Source organism: Ursus americanus, chromosome 21 (assembly GCF_024610735.1).
Source record: "Ursus americanus isolate L20-20 chromosome 21, mUrsAme1.1.p, whole genome shotgun sequence".
Classification (NCBI taxonomy): domain Eukaryota; kingdom Metazoa; phylum Chordata; class Mammalia; order Carnivora; family Ursidae; genus Ursus; species Ursus americanus.
Genome location: NC_142147.1, coordinates 56,221,736 through 56,242,413, shown reverse-complemented (window position 1 = coordinate 56,242,413; position 20,678 = coordinate 56,221,736). Strand labels below are relative to the sequence as shown.

General features: G+C 55.9%; 2 protein-coding genes across 2 annotated transcripts; one reads left to right on the top strand and one right to left on the bottom strand.

Annotated features, from left to right (window-relative positions):
- Positions 1-4,223: 4,223 nt before the first annotated feature.
- On the top strand, positions 4,224-7,782 carry ZNF784 (zinc finger protein 784). Its single transcript, XM_045789267.2, has 2 exons — positions 4,224-4,353; positions 5,552-7,782. The coding sequence occupies exons 1-2, from the start codon at positions 4,276-4,278 to the stop codon at positions 6,440-6,442; spliced, it is 969 nt and encodes a 322-aa protein (XP_045645223.1). The 5' UTR covers positions 4,224-4,275; the 3' UTR covers positions 6,443-7,782.
- Positions 7,783-9,559: 1,777 nt separating this feature from the next.
- On the bottom strand, positions 9,560-20,179 carry ZNF865 (zinc finger protein 865). Its single transcript, XM_087871056.1, is given in 4 exon segments — positions 9,560-12,338; positions 12,340-12,858; positions 12,860-13,692; positions 19,345-20,179. Coding segments are annotated over 3 exon segments (3,366 nt in total). The 5' UTR covers positions 13,415-13,692; positions 19,345-20,179; the 3' UTR covers positions 9,560-10,046.
- Between the last annotated feature and the right edge of the window lie 499 nt (positions 20,180-20,678).

Genomic DNA, 20,678 nt, shown 5'->3' with positions numbered 1-20,678 from the left:
TCATATGAATGGAAGAATAAAATATGTGGACACAAAAATAAAACTTTGTGTCTGGCTTCTCTCACCAAGTATAATGTTTTCAAGGTTCATTCATGTTGTTGCATATATCAGCACTTCATTCCTTTTTGCAGAATAAAAAATAATAATCTCTTTCATGGATAATATATATCCATATATATATCTATGTAATATATACATTACATCAGGTTTTTTACCCATTCATGAATTGAGGGACATTTCGGTTCTTTCTACCTTTGGCTATTATGAATAATGGTGCTATAAGTATTTCATTACAAATTTTTGTGTGGACAAATATTTTGATTTCTCTTGGGTGCATCCTTAGGAGTGGAATTGCTGGGTTACCCTAACAGCCAATTCATTTAAAAAGCAGAAGATCCAGCAAGAAGAAACGATGTGCTCACAGTAGGAACAGAAAGAAGCAAGACTAGATAGACCCCACATCTTCTGATTCCAAATTCAGGACTCTTTCTGCCATTTTATAGTGGTACCACGTGGCCAGACTTCTAGCTTCAGATCATGCAGCAGACTATTAATGTAGTGCCGGGCCATGAAGCACTCGGGCAAACAGGGAAAAAAGCAGGGAGCCCACATCTGTTGAGCACCACTTGGTTCCAGGAATTAAGCTACACCCACAGCATTCCCCATCTGTGGTGTTCTCAATACAATCCCAGCAAGTAGCATTGTGCTGCCAGTTGTAGGTGACAGTTGTAGGTGACAACTGGATACTGAGAAGGCACATCTTGCCCAAAGTTGCAGAGCAAGTGGATGGGTGGCTCTGAACCCAGTTTTGTCTGACCTGAAAGTTTATGGTCACTCCACTGAACTATGCTGCCCTCCACAAATAGTTGTCTCTAGCTCTGATATCCAAAATCTCCTATCTCCATTAATTTAGCTACTCGATCATTCATTCATTTGTTTATTCACTCACCACACATTCACTGAGGCCTCCTCTCTGAAATGGACCCAGCCCACAAAGAAGGAGGACAGAGGATGAGCTGTGTGTTAGATGCAATATCATGAATTATCTCATTTAATAGAAGGAATCTCAATGAAAAACCACGTCACGCCCAACTGACTGGCAAAAATTTAAGTTTGACTATCAAATATTAATAAATATTTCAAGGAACAGGAGCTCCCATCCGTTGCTGGTGGAATTTAAGTCAGTAGTAATTATAGCTGATACATACTGCCTACACTACACTTTTCATATAATGTCTCATTTAATCATCACAGCACCTAACACTCGACCATGTTAAGTAAGTGCTATTATTTTTGCTTTACAAATGCGAACACAGAGAGGGCTGCCTTTCTCATTAGACACAGCAGGACATACGGTGTGCTTAGGGCTCGTGACATTCTTAGGGGCCCATGAAAAACATTTTAATTTTGAAATCAGAAGAAAAAAAGAATGTAACCCAGCCTAGCTTAGATTCATCTTTATACCAACACAGTTGTAAAATATAATTTTAAATATATTTTTTTAAATGAAGGGGCCCAGGAAGGCGGAAATGCAGGGCGCACGAAAGCACTGGAGACGCTGAGTGGTTAAATAATTTACTCAAGAGAGGCGTGTGGGTGGCCCAGTCAGTTAAGCATCCAACTCTGAATTTCAGCTCAGGTCATGATCTCAGGGTCGTGACATCGAGCCCTGAATGGGACTCTGTGCTGAGAGTGGAATCTGCTAGTTTCTCTCTCTCCCTCTCCCTCTGCTCCTCCCCCTACTCTCTAAAACAAATAAACAGGGGTGCCTGGGTGGCTCAGTCATTAAGCGTCTGCCTTCGGCTCAGAGCGTGATCCCAGCGTTCTGGGATCGAGCCCCACATCAGGCTCCTCCGGTGGAAGCCTGCTTCTCCCTCTCTCACTCCTCCTGCTGTGTTCCCTCACTCGCTGGCTGTCTCTATCTCTGTCAAATGAATAAATAAAAAATCTTAAAAAAAAAAAGAAATAAAGAAATAAACAAATATTTTAAAAAATAATTTACCCAAGAGCCCCCAGGTAGTAAGTGGTGGAGTTATTAGAAAAGCAACTGAATAATATAAATGGGAGTTGAAGATGCTAATTGTCTTTGATGCAGTGATTCAACTTCCAGTGACATAGTATAGAGAAAGCTCTCTTTGGGGTTCAAGGAGACATGAGCAAGAACACTCATGGCAGCATTGTTTCTAATAATAAAAATTTGGAACCAACCCAATGTCCACCAATAAGAGAATGAAAACATGTAATGTGACATTATTATCAGTGGGATATCACACCAGCATTGACATCAGCAGTAACTAGACTACATGCATTGATATATACAAATATGAAAAAGGGAGGAGAAAAAAGTTAGAGAATGTAGAACTGAAATTTTATCATGTATTAGAAAATTTTTAAAGTAAATTTTTAGTAATCTCTACACCCAATGTGGGACTTGAACTCACAAGCCTGAGATCAGATGTTACATGCTCTTCTGACTGAGCCAACCAGGCACTCCTAATTTATTAGAAAAAACATTATTTTTTAAAAGATTTTGTGGGGCACCTGGGTGGCTCAGTCATTAAGTGTCTGCCTTCGGCTCAGGGCATGATCCCAGGGTCCTGGGATGGAGTCCCACATCAGGCTCCTCAGCTGGGAGCCTGCTTCTTCCTCTCCCACTCCCCCTGCTTGTGTTCCCTCTCTCGCTGGCTGTCTCTCTCTGTCAAATAAATAAATAAAATCTTTGAAAGAAAAAAAAATATTTTCTGTATTTACTTGAGAGAGAGTGCATGAGCAGGGGGGAAGGGCAGAGGGAGAGGGAGAATCAGACTCCCTGTTGAGCGGGGAGCACAACGCAGGGCTTGATCCGGATACCCTGGGATCATGACCTGAGTTAAAGGCAGACACTTAACCGACTGAGCCACCCAGGCATCCTCATTAGAAAAAAAAAAAAAATTAAAGCACACAGAACAGTATCATACTTCGTATACGTAGGAAGATAAGGAAGACATACCTAGGAATGATAAACAGTAAACACAAAATCTAACCTCAGGGGAGGGTGGGAGAATGGGTGAAGGGTACACAGCTTAGATTGTATCTGTAATGGTGTAGATTTTAAGTTTATTACCGAGTATGGACAGTTGTTTATATTACTGAGTATTTTTATGTAGAAATAGTTTATAATAAAATAAATGTAAATAAAAGACTCCGCATGAGTATCAGTGAAGATAGAATAGCTTATGCCTGTAGTAGTAACCACCAGGATGGCTCAGTGTCTTAACAAAATAAAACTTCTTTTTATGCTACATAAATGCTGTATCTCCAAGGAGGCCGAGCACCAGCTCTGTTTCATTGTGGATGCTTTGGAACTCTGGCTGATGGAAACCACTGCAGCCAGCCGATCCCAAGCACGGATGGGCAGGGGGAACCTGGCGACGGGCCCGCAGGCTCTCGCCGCGAGCTGAAGCTGACACACACCGCTGTGCCTGACAGTCCACGGCCAAGGAAAACCGCCGGGCCACATCTAACTTCAGAGGAAAGTGCAAGGTTATCACGTCCCCGAAGGAGGAGAAACAGCACATTTAGGAACGACGGTAATGTTTAAGCATCACCTACCCTGCCGTCCCAAGAACACAACCTAAGGGTGCTCCAAGGTGTCCCAAAGCTCTTTTCTCATCGGGTTTTCAGAACACCTCTCCAGTTTTTACACAGGAGACTAGGTGTACGCGGCCCAGAGCGGTGTGGTCACCTCTCCACGGTCGCACAGCCAGGCCACGGCCTGAATCCAAACCCCAGCCCCGTCCTCGGCACAGCCAAACACCACCGTCTGTGCGTTCTGTGCTCCAGATGTGCGTTTGCAGACGTCACACCGACCTGCGATGTTTGCAAACTCCCGATGCCGCGGTGTCGCCGTTTGCCAAGTTTCTTCAGTAAAAATCCTCACGTTTGTAAACTTTGCACCGACGAAAACGTGGCGGGAAGACAACAAAACACAGAACAAAGGTAACACGGGTGAAGCCCTGGCGAGAGCCAGCTGGCTGCCAGAGCCTGCTACTGTCTGTAAGGAAGCGGAATTCGGCTCGGCTGGCAGCCGCCCCCGCGACCGACACCCGCTCGGTCCTCGGGGGCTGACAGGTGATTGATTAGAAGGGACGCGGCACACCCGGGGGGGCGGGGCTCGGCCTCAGAGCCACGCCCCCCTGCCCTCCAGTGTGCGCCTGCGCAGCGCCTCTGACGCCGGCCCGAACCCCGCCCCCTCCCACAGCGACCACGGGCTGGGGGGCGGGGCCTGGGCACAAGATGGCTGCCGCGCGCCCGGAGCCCCCGAGTCCGAGCTCAGCGGCCCCGGAGCCGCGATCCCCGGAGACGCCGGACCTGGTGCGGGCGGGGAAGGGGCCTCGGCCGGGGACTCGAGGCGGGAGGAGGTCTCAGGACAGGGGGCGGGGCCGGGGCGGGGCCTATGAGGGCTGGGCGGGGGAGGTATTTAGGGCTCCGGGTCTGGGGGCGGTGCTTCTCGGGGTGGGCGAGGGGCGTGGCCCGAGGAGGAGCCTATGAGAATGGAGGGCGGGGCCGGGCCTGAGGAGGGGGTTGGGTGGAACTTCTGGGCGGGAGATGAGTCCTGGGAGAGGTCTCAGAGATTGAGTTTGTGTAATTAGGGGGCGGGACCTTCCGAGGGGCGGGGCCTCAGAAATTCTGGGGCTAGTGGACTTGGGTGGAAGGTTGGGAAGGTGACCCTGAAAGACAAGGGTGGGTAGTTATGGTCGGGGCACTCACTTTGGAGTGGGGTAATGATTCTGCAAGGGTCTGAGTGACGTGTGTCAAATGCCTAAGGGAGGATTTTGGGGGCAGGAATGACTGCTCCAGGTGACTTTGGAACTTTCCCCGCTCAGGACTGGAGAGTAACAACACACATTTCCTGAGCTCTGACTGAGGCTCAGCAGATAGAGAGGGGAACAAAACAGATAAGGGCTGTATTCTCTTGGAGCTCACAGTCTAGAGGAGAGAGACAATAAAGGATATTTATTGTGCTACACGCTATAAAGGAAATAAAGAGTGAGCTGATAGAGTGGGGGGTAAGGGAGCTAAATTTAGATGAGAAGTCAGCTGTGTGCCGGCCTGTATTTACACTGGGGTCAGAGACAAGCAGGAGCCAGATCATGATGGATAGGAGGATGACAGTTTTGGATTTTAAGTGCAGTTGAAGCCATGGGAGGGTTTTGAGTGGGAAAATGACGATCCAATTTCCATTTTCAAAAGGTCATTCAGGCTGCTTTGGGGAGGTAGCAGACGTAGAAACAGGGGTTCTGCTCAGGAGGCTTTTCAGTTGTCAAGCCAAGAAATAATTGGCTTTTAACTGGGGTAGAGGAGAGAAATGGCTGGATCTGTGATGTGTTTGGGACAGGAGTGGAAGTCTTGATAGGGATCCTGCAGAATCCTGGAGGATGGAGAGCAGGATCTGGAAATTGAAGGGCCCAGTAGGCTACAAAGGAGACGGATGTTTTACTAAGTGGGGGCGTGTTGGGCAGGCCCTGAGGAAAGGTCCACAGGCTCCTGGTTTTTTCTCCCCACCCCCCAGGTCCTGGTGCCAGATGATGGCCGCCCTGCCACACCCCCGAGTGACCTCATCGAGATCCAGGTGGTGAAGGTGACAGACACCACGCTGGTGCCAGAACCCCCAGAGCCAGGTTCCCTCCACTGTGCCTTGTGCCCAGCTGCCTTCCGGCTGGTCTCTGAGCTGCTGTTCCACGAACATGGCCATCTGGCGGGGTCGGAGGGCGGCGGGCAGGGTGGGGACCCCAGCCGCTGTCATGTGTGTGGCCACAGCTGTCCGGGCCCCGCCAGCCTCCGCGCCCACTACAGCCTGCACACGGGGGAGCGGCCCTACCGCTGCCCCCTCTGCCCCCGGGCCTTCAAGGCCCTGGCGCCTCTGCTGCGGCACCAGCATCGACACGGGGTGGAGCCAGGGACCTCTCAGAGGCCTCTGGAGGCGGCAGCGGCTCGAGAACAGAGGCCCGGGGTGCCCCAGGAGAGGTCGGAGGTGGTGATGGCGGCGGCGGCGGCGGGCGCGGCGGTGGGGAAGCCTTTCGCCTGCAGGTTCTGCGCCAAGCCGTTCCGCCGCTCCTCAGACATGCGCGACCACGAGCGGGTGCACACGGGCGAGCGGCCCTACCACTGCGGCATCTGCGGCAAGGGCTTCACGCAGTCCTCGGTGCTGAGTGGCCACGCGCGCATCCACACCGGGGAGCGCCCCTTCCGCTGCGCCCTGTGCGATCGCACTTTCAACAACTCCTCTAACTTCCGCAAGCACCAGCGCACCCACTTCCACGGGCCAGGGCCGGGGGCAGGAGACTCTGGCAGCCAGCTGGCCTCAGAGGCCGAGGGGCCAGGGAGCGGCTGTGCGCCAGGAAACAGTCCGGAAGAAGGGCAAGGGGAGGTGGCGAAGGTGAAGGTGGAGGTCGACCAGTAGGCTGGGAGAACAGGACCGTGGGGGCATTAACACGGGAAGTAGGAGGCAGATCACAGGGGAGGGGGTAGGCGGGAAAAGGAGGCAGGAGAAGGGAGACTGGGGGAGAGGTGATGAGCTAACGGAGAAGGCCATGAGCAGCTAGTGCATGAGGACACAGGGAGAACCAGTTTTGGGGCACCCACAAACCCATGTAGCACCTCCATGAGACTCAGAAAGGCACAGACACCACCCTGTGGATGCCCAGCTAAACGTCAGGAACATGGGCTGAATTTCACTGCCCAATCCGCCTGCTCGTTAGGTTGTCCTCGTGCAAGACACAGCTTGTCCCAACAGAGCCTGGGCACTACAGAAGGGGAGCAAGGGTTGAATGAAGGGCCAGAACCAGGGTCTGCCCTGGTGTCTCTGGGCTAGCCCTTCATCTACAGAACCCTGGACTATCTTGGGGCCTAGGGTGGGCCAGGATGGAATCTTTTGCCTACCTCACTGGATTGCACTGAACCTGGGATGCCTACCCACCCTCAGGCAGAAGACGCCCACCAGGTCCTCCATAAAGATACTCTGGGATCCCATCACCTCGAAGCCAGAGGGTCCCCAAGTCCTAGCCAAGAGCACTCAAGCCTCAAGGATGTAAGCCTGACCATAAAGATCTTGACTCCAAGAGCTGCTCCCTGCTCCCATGGTGGTCCCTCCTTAACCCACCGACTCTGAAGCAACAAAAAATATTCCGGACAACAAGCAGCGACCTAATATGCCCCTCTTAAGGCTTTAGGTTCCGAGCCCATGGCCCCCAGGGCTACAAAGTAGCCTCAGGTTTCTCTCATTTCCTCCACGCCCCGTTTGAAGCAAACAGCTTGACGCCTGACCCAAGGCTACCCCAAGGAAGGGTTGGGAGATGGCAGCATGGTGGGCTGGCCTGTGTACAGTGGGTGTGGGATGAACTGAGTCACTGTGGTGGGGGTGAGAGGAGGACCTGGGAGCTGGAGGTGAGGAGCCTCCAGTTCTACTCCTATTAAAGGACTTTCGAAGGGTTTCTCTATGTCAGTCTTGTGTTTGGGGGGCGGGGGTAGAGGGTCCACACTGTGGTCCTGCCACCATCAGTGAATTGCAGCATATCTCTCTCCAAAACTGTTTCATTTTTAGATCTCTATTCAGACATGTGTTTCAGCTGTGGCAGTGAAGTTTGAGGGAAGTTTGGCAAAATGAAGGGACTCCTGTGGGCAGTATGCCTATCAAGGAGGGAGAGCCCCAGACTTGCACACCTTCCTGTTCACCCAACATCTCCCACGAGATATCCCTTAGATGGGTCAGAACACCAACAGAACTCATTCTGTTTCCTCCAAAGAAACGCCTGTGTTTCTTATCATTGGCATCACCCCCCAAGCTAGAGACCTGGGTGGGTTCCTGAAGCCTTCATCCCTTGTGCACTCATCTAATCCCTATCCTCATCCCTTTCCCGCTGTCAAGCCAGTTAAGTATCTTTGGAATCTGAACGCTTTTCATCATCGCTATTGTAGGGCAAGCCAATGGTGGCCCCACATTCAGATAACTACCCAGCAGCACCGTCTCCGGTCTCCATACTACAATCTCATGGACCCATTGCTCCTTGTGGCTTTGAGAAAGGATCACAAGCAGAAATGCCTATAGGAGCGGGGAGGCTGTGTAAATAAACGAGGGAGGTGGCTGGATGCAGGGGGAAAGCACCAGTGCCGGTGAGGTGATACACGACAGCTGACACTTGGCCAGTGCTAAGCTTCAAGGTGGCAGACTGGAGGGTGTGTGCTCTGTCTGAAGAGGGCAATGGTTACCCAGCTTTGGGAGGCTGCAGGCTGGGTTGCTAGATCTTGCAAATTTTTCACAAGTTGCATTAGTTCATTATGCAAAATCTTTTGATTTTCAAATGTTAGCAACTAAGTCAATTTTATTATATATATTTTTTTAATGCATGGGCTAAACAAAGGGTGTCCGTGGCCTGTGTCCAGCAGCTGCCAGCTTCCAGCCTCTGGCCTACAACATCATCCAAGCTTCACTATCTGGAATCCAAAGCCCTTCAGGATCCTGCGTCCCATATCCCAACCTCTCCAGCCATACTCATCTTTGAGATTCTCTGGAACAGCTGGGTTTAGTTAGACACACTAAACCCTCCACCTAGAATTCTTTGCCCACGTTACCTGGCAGGTTTCTGTGGCTTTTACTGTTCCGGCACCACTTTCTCCTCCAGGAAGCTTGGCTAACCCCCCGGCCTGGTAAGAGGACTCCTCCATGCTCTCTGCCCCCAGTGATCATTCCACGTGCTTCTTATGTTGGTGCCCCTGGGGCACTGGCGCCAGGTGTGTCTCAGGCTGCGTCTTCAGCACTAGCACACGTGGGCCACACTAGGTTGCTGCCCTTGTGTGGGTCAAACTGGACCTGCCCAGGCAGTGCCCCTGAACCAGCTTTGTCTTCAAGTTTCAGTACTGAGGCACCCTGGGTCTCCAGTCCCAGTTCTACCATGGATTTGCTAGGTGTCCTTGGAAGCTTTCTTCTCCCAGGACCTCAGCCCTCCTCTTCAGACAGATGGGAAAACTAAACGCATGTCGAAGGGCATGTGGCTCGCTGTTGCACCGATGCAAATGAGGGCTGTGGAAGGGCTTTTGAAGCTCCTCCAAATTATCCTGGAGGGATGGGCACGATGGATGCGGTTGGAAGAAACGTGAGTCCGTACAACGCTGGAACAAGCAATGGCTTACTGGGGTCTCTTCCACCGTGCTCAAGGGCAAGTTGCATGTCCAATTCATCTTTCCCCAGTGTCCAGTGAAGGACCCAGCAGACAGGGGGCTTCAGGAAACGCTGGCCAAGCAAACAAATGCCGAAAATATCTTGAAGGGGAAGAAGTCCGGGTATACTGTCAGTTTCCGAGAACAGAAACTTACCTGTCTTGTTCATCTCCCTTTGCTCCAGGTGCAGACTACAGTTTGGATATGGTAAATCCTCAGTGATTACCAGTTGAATGAGGCAAAGCAGAAAGCATGAGCATGAGGCAGAGGGTGGTGGGGAATCGAAATCCCTGGGAAACAAAAGTTCTCAACTTTGTCACCGCTTAATCCCCTCTCCCTGGGATGCAAGAAAGGACTCCAGCGGCCCTGTTGGTAAGATTTATTATTCTCCGCTCTGTACAAGCCGCGTCTGCCACCCCGCCCCCACCCCCACAATCCAAAGGAGCACCCAAGTCCCTTTGTGCCCTCCCAACTCCACTCATACTCCACTTTCCAGCCAGATCCCAAAGGAATGGGGAGCGGCAGTTCAGACCCACATTCTCCACCAAAGCTTATTGGGGGACAGAATGCTGTGGGATGGGGGGGCGCTGATGAAGGTTACAAAACGGGGTTGGACGGAGGATCAAGTTCAGTGGCTGGCAGGATGAGAGGAGGGCCAGAGAGGTCCAGGATGGGAGTGATCCAGTCTTGAGTTTGTAGGGCATGGGCCTTAAAGGAGGCTAGTCTGTCTGAAGTCCCGAAGGATGGCTGGGGCAACAGCAAGGAGGGGTACGAGTCTGATCAGCAACCGGGGAGGGGTGAGTGCGCAAGGGGACATCTGATTGGAGTGACGAACGGGAACCCCCTCCTGGTCAGGCATCCTTTCCCGCCAAGGTGCCGGCGCCTGCCCCAGGACCCCCGAGGCCCTCGGCTTTGTGGGCCAGGCGGTGTTTCTTGAGGCCATAGGTGTTGGCGAAGCCCTCGCCGCAGGAGGAGCAGCGGAAGGGCCGGCCGCCCTGGTGGGCCGCCAGGTGCTTACGGAAGTATCCGGGGTCCTTGAAGGCCTTGAGGCAGGCCGGGCAGCGGAGCTCGGGCCGCGGTGGCTCGTGGGCGCGCTGGTGGCGCAGCACGGAGCTCAGGTAGAAGAAGCCCTTCCCGCAGTGCTCGCAGCGGTAGGCGCGCTCCCCCAGGTGTAGCCGCTGGTGCTCCAGCAGGTTGGAGCGGTAGCGGAAGGTCTTACCGCACGCGCCGCAGCGCTGGGGCCGGGCCACAGCGTGCAGCCGCCGGTGCTCCGCCAGGCTGGACGACTGCGCGAAGCGCTTGGCGCACACGCCACACTTGAAGGCGCGCTCGCCCGTGTGCACTACGCGATGCTGCCGCAGGTACCAGGAGCGCAGGAAGCCTCGGCCACACACGCCGCACCGGTAGGGCCGCTGCTCCGTGTGGCAGCGCTGGTGGCGCATCAGCAGGGCTGCCTCCCAGAAGCGCTTGCCGCACACCGGGCAGCGGAAGCCCCGTTTCTGCCGGTGGCTGCGGCGGTGCAGGAGCAGGTCGTAGGCACCGGCGAAGCTCTGGCCACAGAGGCCACAGCCTAGGGTCCGCCGTACCAGGTGTACATACTTGTGAGTCACCAGGCCCAGGAAATGCTTGAAGCTCTGGCCACAGGTGGCGCAGCTGAAGCGCTCAGGGCCTGAACTGGCACCCCCACCGCCCCCAGCCACCGCCGTCCCACTGGAGTCATCACCCCCGGACACCCCTGCCAGGGCTGCCACGGCCGCCCCCACCTCTCCCGCCAACCCGTTGTCCAGCACACTGGCCGCGTCGGCACTGCCAGAGCCATCCTGGGGCTGGGGGCCGCCGGGTGTGGGCGGGAGCAGGCGCTCAGGGGCCGCCTGGTGGACCAGCTTGTGCCACATGAGATTCTCGATGAAGCCGAAGGTCTTGCCGCAGGCATCACAACCGTAGGGCTTCTCTGCCATGTGAGCCTCCTTGTGGCTCATCACGTGGAAGAGATCGGGGAAGTGCTCGCCGCAGTCCGAGCAGGCGTAGCTCAGTGCATCGGCGGCCCCCGCAGAGGTGGCCGAGGTGCCTGGCCCACAGGCCCCTGGTGCGCCCTGGGTGGCCGGGAGGCCAGCAGCCCCGGCCAGGGCGCAGGGCAGCTGGAGCCGGTGCACCTGGCGGTGGCGGGTGAGGCTCTGAGGGTAGCCAAAGACTTTTCCACAGAGCTCGCACTTGTAGGGCCGCTCGCGGGTGTGCACCACGTGGTGCTTGCTCAGGTGGAAGGACTCGCGGAAGCGCTTCCCGCACACGGGACACTGGTGGGGCTTCTCGCCCGTGTGGATGCGCTCGTGGCGCTTCAGAGTCTCACGCCGCCCGAAGCCCCGTCCGCAGATGCCGCAGCAGAATGTCTTTCCAGGGACGCTGGCGCTGGAGCCCCCGGCGCCGCTGGTCCCGGCCCCGCCCAGCAGCAGCGGGTGGGCCCCCAGCAGCGGGACCGGCACGGCGCCGTAGACCACCGCCGCCGCCGCCGCTGCGGCCTTCTCGCTGTCTGTGGCCGGAGGGTCGGGGGGCAGGAGGTAGGGGCCCGCAGGGAAGGCGGGCGGGGGCTGCGGGACCGAGGCCGCTGCGTCCTTGGGCGCATCGGGGGCGGCGGGCGGGGCGTGTGCGGCCTTGTGCCGGAGCAGGCTCTGGGGCGCAGAGTACGACTTGCCGCACAGGTCGCACGGGTACACAGGCCGAGGCTCCGCTGCACCCGCGCCCGCGTGCGCCGCCTGGTGCTTGAGCAGGTAGGCGGCGTCGCGGAAGGCCTTCCCGCAGACGCCGCACGGCAGGCGCAGCAGGTCCGCGGAGTGCGTCTTCACGTGCCGCTTGAGGCTCTCCCTGCGGTTGAAGCTCTTGCTGCACACGGAGCAGGAGAAGGGCTTCTCGCCGGTGTGGATGATCTGGTGCTGGTGGAGGTGGCTGGGCTTCTTGAAGACCTTCCAGCAGAGCGGGCAGGCAAACGGGCCCTCGCCGCCCCCCGCCGCGGGAGGGGGCACACCCACCCCGACGGGGACACCGGTCCCTTCCGCAACCGTGGCGGCCACGGTGGCAGCTCCGGTGGCGGCAGCGGCGGGCGGGGCGGGAGGGCCGGAGGACACCGGGTTGGGGGCGGCGGTGGGGGGGCGCGCCGGCCCCGGGCGCGGGCAGGCCCAGCGGCGGGAGCGGCGCCCCCGGCTGCGGCGGACCTCCGGCGGCGGGCGGCACGTCCTTGTGGCAGCGGCGGTGGCGGATGAGGCTGGAGACGTGGTTGTAGGTGCGGCCGCAGACGCCGCACTCGTAAGGCCTCTCCCCGGAGTGCACCAGCATGTGCTGCACCAGGTGCGAGGACTGCTTGAACGACTTCTGGCACACGCCGCAGGGGAAGCGCCGCTCCATCAGGTACTTCAGCCTGCGGAAGTAGCCCTTGTCGTCCTTGCTTGGGTCGCAGGCCGCCCCCGCGGCAGGTCCTGGCGGGGTCTGGGAGGGGGCGGGAAGCGGCCCCGGGGTCCCGGTGGGAGAGGCCAGCCCCGGCGTCACCCCCGGCCCAGATGCGGGCCCTCCACGTTTCAGGTTCCCAAAAAGGTGCTGGTGTCCAGAGAGGTCGACGATGCCCCACTGCGGGGCAGGGAAGGCAGCATCAAACAGGGGGGGCGGGGGGGGGCCCGAAGGCGGGTGGCAGGGGCGGGTCGGGCTTCTTGGCCTGGGAGGAAGAGGATGAAGAGGACGACGACGACGACGACGAGGACGACGAGGACGAGGACGAGGACGGCGCCTCCGCCTTGGGTTTGAAGGTGGACTGGGGCGGGTAGTCGTACTGGGGCGGAGGAGGCTGGGGCGGGGGCTGGGGTGGCGGCCCGGGGGCACAGGGCAGCGCTGCCACCGCCTTGGCATGCTCCCCATAGAGTTCCATGGGCTCAAAGCGCTGGTGGTTGAGGAACTCCAGAAAGTCGAAGGGGTAGCTCTGGAAATGAACCCCGTCCTCGCCCCCTATGCCGCTGCCCCCACCACCCCCGGCGGCACTGCCTGCTGCGTTTGCCTCCATCTCGGGCGGGGTGGGCGACAGGAGACCCTGCGGAGAAGAGGATGGGGCTGAGCAAACAGGACCGGGCTCCAGAGCTGTGCGCTGGAGGACATGTCCCGGTGCCGGAGCCACACTCCACCTTCCAGCCTTGCGCGTCTCCTGCCCTATCCCTCCACCACACAGGGCAGACTTCTCCATCGCCGCTGGCCACTTCCTTTCTGGGCGGTCTTTGCTCCTCTCCCATCCCTTCCCTTTTTCCCGTTGTTTCCAGGGTCTTCACACATCCTCTCTACCATCCCCCAGACCCCTTCCCCAGTGCTGCCTGCAGACTCTCAGCTCCCCAGCCCCAATCTCATTCTCCAAGCATCCCTGGCCTCTGGTCACAGTCCCCTGGCAAACTCTTGGGCATCAGCACTGCACTGTACCCTCTCCAAAACACACATGAGCCCTGTCCTCGATCCTCTCAGGTTCTGCCTCTGTAAAATGATAATAAAAGAGGGTGGACTCAGGAGCTAGAATGCCAGACAGACTCTGAGCCCCACACTGTAGCTGTGTGACCACAGGCAAATGCCTGAACCTCTCTGTGCCTGAATTTCCTCATCTACAAATAAGAGGTGACAAAGCACATCCCTACTTCACAGGGCTGACTTGAGGATCCAACAAGCACATCCATGTAAGCCCCTCAGGGGGATGCTTCCAGCACTTTGGAGACCCTGGGAAAGTGGAAGGTATTCTGTGGATACCACTCTCACTACCACTAGTAGCGATACAACGTCAGGACAAACCAAGACAACGGAAATGAAATCAGTGTTGGGGGGTTTGTTCTTTTACTACAAGGTGGGAAGCAAAATGTGTTTGCCTGGAAGAAACAAGTTACGGCAGGAGGGCTGGCGCTGAGAGAGAAGGCAGCCTGACACAGCAGAAAATAACGCGCGCCCTGCACATGGGCAGATCTGGGTTCAAGTCCCAACTCCTTCCCCATCCACACTTTCCCCATTTCTAAAAGGAGGCAGCAACCCCTAGGCTGCGGGGGACTCAAGGGAGCTCACCTAGGATGTGAGGAAGTACTTATTGGCAGGGCTTTCAGCCCCCAGAACTTCTGTACCTTCAGACCATTGCACACCTAGGAGGAGCCTGACAGCCCCTGCCTGGGGAGTGCAGTTCCGTCCTCACCCGGCGGGGGGGGGCTTTCCCTGCCTCCCTGCCATGGGAGCCATTCTCTGGGCATTCCAGATGGCAGCTGTCCATGTCTGCACCCCCTACTCCCACCTGAACCTCAGCTCCTACAATTAATTTTTGAACCTGAGCCACCCAGGGGGCTGGGGAAACACCGCCACCAAGCCGATGCAGAGCCAGCGGAGAGAAGGGCCCCCGAGGTGTGGCATGCTTCTTGGCCATAATCCCTGGCCTCTGGGGGCCTGGCTCTATGCCCAGCCCACGGAAGGGGTCAGCAATGACCACCAAGGCCAGGGCCCATCAGCCCCCATCCATCCAGCTGGCTCTCTCCCCCCACAGGTGAAAGGTGAGTGTCTCCTCCACTCCCCTCGCCAAGAGGCCGATATTTTTAGCCTCTAGCTCTGGGTGTCCTTGGATGAGACTCAACATCTCATGCCCTTCACACTCCCTCTAGTTCATCTGATCTCCAGAAGGAACAAAGGCATGGCTGGAGTGGTAGTGGAAGCCTGTGGGTGACCCCTAAATCCGGGAGACCAGACTAGAGTGGGCCGGGTGGGCAGAGAGAAGCACATGGTAGAATGGAGGGGGTGGGGAGGCGAGTGTCTTAGGGAAGAAGCCACTGCCCTGGCTCACCTCCGCCGGAGTACATATTAATAACAGCCAGTGTTGCCAGGGCATTTCCTACAAGCCCAATGTGTTCCAAGCCCATTACACATGTTCACTCAATCCCCACATAACTATGAGACTATGACATAAGAACTACTGTTATCCCCATCGAATAAAACAAAAGTACAGAGAAGTCAAGTGACTTGCCCAAGGTCACAGAGCAAGCCTGCAGCTCAGCCCACGCCCTCCCCCCACAGGGCTGTTTTACCAGGTTGTTCTCTAAGGTGGACAAAGGTGGGGTGGAACTGTGGGGGTAGGAGCCTTATTTGGGGGTGTTCTCTAGGTTATGGGGGGGTTTGCCAGGGGCTGGGTGGGAGGGGAGGGGGTTACCATCTGGAACAGATGGAGCAGTGATGTGGTGAGACTGTTCCCCAGATCTCCAGCCTCCATCCTGTGCCTGCTTCAGGCCTCTGCTCGGATGTCATGCCCACCCTGTCCTCACTCACCCCTCATCCTGCTGCACTTTTCACCACTGTCACTGCCATGACTTGCTGCATGTATTTCCTTCACCGTGTGTTTACCTAAGAGGATGGGGATTTGGCCTGTCTTGTTTGCCGCTGTGGCCCCCCAGCACCGAGCACAGCACCCAGGACAGCATGGTTGCCTGGTTAAGTATTTGCTGATATGTGGGAATTAAACACACTCTCTTAAATCGCCAGTGGGTCCATGAAAAAAATCTCAAGGAACCCCAGATGAATAAAAATGAAAACACAACATCCCAAAACTTAGTGGAGATGCAGCTAAAGTGGGGTTCAGAGGTAAACGGATAGCCTCTGTTGATAAATATGTATTGAATGAGCAAAGGGATGAGACTGAGCTGTCCAGAACTCCCAGAGGGAGGGAGGGGGACGTTTAGCAGAGCAGGAGTTGACACAGGGGAAGGAGTCCCCAGAAGAGGGAATTCGAAGAGCAGTGACGTTATAAGAAGTGACCGACCCAAGGGCGAGTGGGCAAGTGCTGATGAGCCGCAGCCCTGAGGACCAGGGATGAGTACTGGGGGGAGGACTGATCAGGCTCACAGTACTTCCACTGGGAAACAGGAGGCATTTCATCTTTCCAAGCCCTAAATTAGTGTCTTTCTAGGAGAGACGTGTCCTGAGAGGGTTTCGTGTGGAGAGGGGCATGGTGGGGGGAGCCCCTCCCCAGGGGCGGGAGTTTCACAGCAACCGCAGTCATAATCGTGACAGCCATGTTTATTGTTCACCGGTCTGAGCCGTAGCATCACCCCGAGGCCTCAGCCTCACAGTGGTCCTGCACTGGTATTGGTCCCGCTTTTCAGTGGGGAAACTGAGGGGGCGTCATTTCCCCAAGGTCACGGAACTAGTAAAGGGGAAAGCAGTACTGGATTCGAGGTCTCTCTCCTACCAGGGCCTGTGGGCCCTTCTGTTGCAACAGAGCTGACCTGTGATGAAAGTCTAGTCTGTTAACAACAGTAACAGTGACATAGGGTAACATGTAAAGTGAAGTGCTTCCTACGGGCCAAGTGCTCTCCTAAACCCTTTACGTGTATTGACTCAGTGAGTCTTCCTGATAACTCAAGAGGATGGTTACCATTATTAACTCTGTTTTACAGAGGAAGAGACTGAGGTCTAGAGAGGTCAACTAATCTCCCGAGGTCACCCCAGTAACAGGCTGTAGCAGAGCCAGGAACTGAAGACTCCAGAGTGCGTTACCCACGACAGCATGCTGTCCTTCAATATCTGCTCCCCAAAATAAGGAAGGCCCCCACTCTGCCTTAAACTAGAAATACACCTCACCCCGCTTCCGTGCCACCTGGCCCCAGAACGAGCCACCAACATGTACTGAACACCACGAAGCACCGTTACTAGGTGCCTTATGTGGCTTGTCTCAAACGTCATAACAGGTTCATAAGATAAGCATTGCTATTATTCTCATTTACCAGACAAGACGACCAAGGCCAGACCATGTCCCTCCTCTGCTCAAACCTGCAGGGACACCCATTTCACTTAAAGTCAAAGTCTTTATGATGGCCTGCACGGCCTAGACAGCCACCTGGCTGCTCCTCCAATGTGCCAACATTCCTGCCCCAGGGCCCTTGCACTGGCTGTTGCTGCTGCCTGAAATGCTCTGATTGTTATCAGTACACCTCTCTCTCCCCCCTCACCTCCTTCACAGCTCTATTCAAATGCTGTCTCCTCGGTGAGGCTCTCCCTGACCACTGTACCCCATCATCCAGACCAACATTCCTGCTCTCCCCAGCCTGCTCATTTCTGTCCTTCTCCGTCAGCATCACCTAATAAAGCGCATGTCCTGCTTGTCTTGCTGCCGGCCTCCCTCTTGAGAAAGTGGGCTCCACACAGGCAAGGATTTTTATCTGTTTTGTTCACTGTTCTTTCCCAGGACCTAGAACAGTGCCTGTCTCTGAAAATATATGTGAAATAAGTGAATGAATGGGGCTAGGAAAAGAGGCAGTGGTCTGTTCAGAGATGTGAACACTGGAGGAATGCAGGACTCACCCTCCTAACCACTTCACTCTTGGGGGAGCTGGTAAGAGCATCACCCTCTTGGCCACAGTTGTCCAGGAGGAACAGGGTTCACACACAGCTGTAACTTTTTGGTGTGTGGCATTTTGGAGCAACAAGATGACAACGGGGATCTTTTGAAGGAGGCCTTCTTGCCTTCTCCCCTGTAACTCTACCCCGATCCTGCTGTATTTTCTTCACACAGGTATTTTATTTCTTAACTGTCCCATGAACCAGCATAGGCACCCCACGAGGGCAGGGGTTTTGTCTACTTTGTTCTCTACTGCATCCCTAGTGTGTAACAGGTCCTCATCAAACACTTGTTGAACAAATGAATGAATGAACAAATGAAGAACAATTTGGGCTTAGCAGAGCTGACAAAGGCCAGATAACTGATCGCAACACCCTTACCCCAAAGCCCTATGAGATTAAACTCTCTCTCTCTCTCCATGTTCTTCTCTTCAATTTCTCTACTCCAACCTCAGTGGCCTCCCCTGGTGCTCTTCCACTCACCATGATCATGCCCAGCTCAGGGCCTTTGCACTTGCCATTCTCTCTGCCTGAAACAGTCCACCCAGATCTTTACATGGCTAAGTTACCTCTGCTGATTCAGGTTTCACCTCTGAAGTAGCCCATCCAGCTCTGGGAGAACCCAGAAAACAACATTGCTCCTATTCACTTGTTTTTGAACTGTCTCCTCAACTAGACTGTAAAGCCCACAAAATGAAAGACTGTATCTCTCTCCTTAACTTGTGTATGTCCTGTACCTAGAACACTGAATGGATGGATGGATGGATGGATGGATGGATGGATGGATGGATGAATGAATGAATGAATGAATGAATGAATGAATGAATGAATGCCTAGGGAAGAGAAGAGGTCAGGCCATAGGGAGGCTGGGGTTCCTCTCTGGGGTGTCCAGGAGGATGAAATGGAGCTGAGTGAGAAGCGGCAGGTGGAGAGTCCTTCCGGCCAGGGAAAGAGGTGCAGCCTGAGGGAGAGCCTCACTGTGGGGCACTGTTCCGTGGGAGAAGGACTGAAGACAGGGGCTGCCCCAGGTGGGGGAGGGGAGGGAGGCGGGGCACAAGTATTCATTGGAGCCTGGAGCTAAACAGGCAGCGATTTCTACCTGAAGGGGGAGAGGATGTGGGTGTGAGAGCAGAACTCTAGAGGGAGCTGTTCTATTGGGGAGGGGGGTCGAGGGGCGGTGGAAAGGGGTATTTTGAAGAACTACGGCGGAGAGGGGGGTGCAGAAGGACAAAAAGGCATTCTGGGCTGCAGACCAGAATAGAAAGTATTTTTACACCAGGAAGAGGCGGGCGGGGGGTGTCAGGAGATCTGGGGGCTGTTGTGTGTGCACAGAGATAAGAGGGGCAGTCCTGCAGCACGCCACTAATGCAATACTCTTTGGTGGCAGCCTATAGGGAGTACTAATGGAGGGTTCACGGGCAGTTGCCCTCCATGAGGGAGGGCAATGCTGGTGGCATTTGGGGGGATGTCCTGGAGAAAGCAATGACGGGGGATTATGCAGCAGCGATCCTCTGAGAAAGCATTCATGGGGGGCCCTGGCAGCAGTTTAAGGGATCGCCACAAATGAGGGCGCTTTGGCAGCCGTCCTGCATGGGAGCGTTAATGGGGCAGATGTCTGGAGAGGTCTCACGAGCGAAGAGTGATTGGGGACCCCTGGCGAGGGCCCGGCGGGAGAGGCACTGACGAGGACGTTCTGGGGACCAGAGCGGGCCAGGGCGGGACCCCCCGCCCCCGTTGCCCCCGGGCCCCCGGGCCACGCGCCCCGTCACTCACCGGCGCAGGGGTCTCCGCCGGGAGGAGGCCGAGGAGGCGGAGGAGGCGCCGCCGCTCCGGGGAGACCCGAGGGCCCGACCGGAAGTGCCGCCCCCTCCCCCTCCCCGGCAGCCCCGCGCCGCCCGCCTGCCCGCCCGCCCGGAAGCGGAAGTCGCGCCCGTCTCCGAGGCGCCGGCGTGGAGGAGCGGAAAGAGGGGGCGGTGGCGGCGACCGGGAAGGGGAACTGCGCCTGCGCACTGGCTCGGAGACGCGGACGGGGAAAGCCTAAGCCGCTTCCGGTAGCCGAGCTGAGCAACGTGCGCCTGCGCCCTGAGCGCCGGCCTCCTAGGGCACCGCCCACACGCTCCGAACATCCGGTTCAAACACGCCCCTCGCGTAAACTTCGCACTTAAGCCCCGCCCCCGGTCGGAAACACGCCTATTTTCTGGCTTAATTGCTTAAGCCCCGCCCATTGTCTCAAAAATCCATCCTCCTCGCCCCGGCACCCACGATGTTTCTCCTGTTCTTTCCGGACCTCTGAGTTCCCAAGAACTCCACCTCTCCCTCCTCAGCCCCGCCCACAGCCCCAGCTCTTTCTTCTAAATCGGGCCTCTTAGAGGTCTTTGGCTGAACCAGCCCCCTGCGCTAGCCCGCCCTTTCCTACTGAGCCCCTCGGTCTCAGGGCCTCCCTTCCTTACTCCCTTCTTAGGTACCCCCTTCGCTCCCCTTGGCCCGAATAAGAGGCATGACCACCTCTCGGCTCCCGCCTCTCCTAACACCTTGCTCACCTTGCTCTTCCCTTGAGGCCTCTCCTCTCAGATAAACTCTATTCATTCTTTCTAAAACGCTCCCACCTCTGTCTGCTAACCCCTAAACCAATTCAAGCCCCACCCTTGTTCTCAGAACCTTCCCCTAAGCCCCGCCTACAATTCTCACATACAGCCTCACCCCTCAGTCCCAGCCCCGCCCCTGTCTCCTTAGCCCCGCCCCCCGTGGCCGAAGCTCTTACCTACCTAAGCCTTACCAAAGTTGTCGGTTCTGCTCGAAACCCTGAACTCGGTATTTCCTTACAGTGTCAGGACAAATGAGATGGGGCAAAGTAGTGGGTGCAGAATCTCCAAGAATCTGGCTGGAATGGGGGATGGGGACCTAAAGTCACGTTTGCACAGAGGTTCAATGTTTTACTTAGAGTGGATATTTACAGGGAGTACTTTGAGGTCTGCTGGAGATGAGAGAAGGGGCAAAGGCTTCCTCCAAGCCAGCCTTCAGCCCAAGCGTTATAACAAGGCACATGACGTGGGTTCTCCCAAATTCCATGCACTCCCATCAGGGTGGCATTGGGACGGGAGGACATT

Coding starts and splice junctions, on each gene's coding strand:
- ZNF784 (XM_045789267.2), top strand. CDS start 4,276: ATGGCTGCCGCGCGCCCGGAGCCCCCGAGTCCGAGCTCAGCGGCCCCG. Junction 4,354..5,551: donor CCCCGGAGACGCCGGACCTG/GTGCGGGCGGGG, acceptor CCCACCCCCCAG/GTCCTGGTGCCAGATGATGG.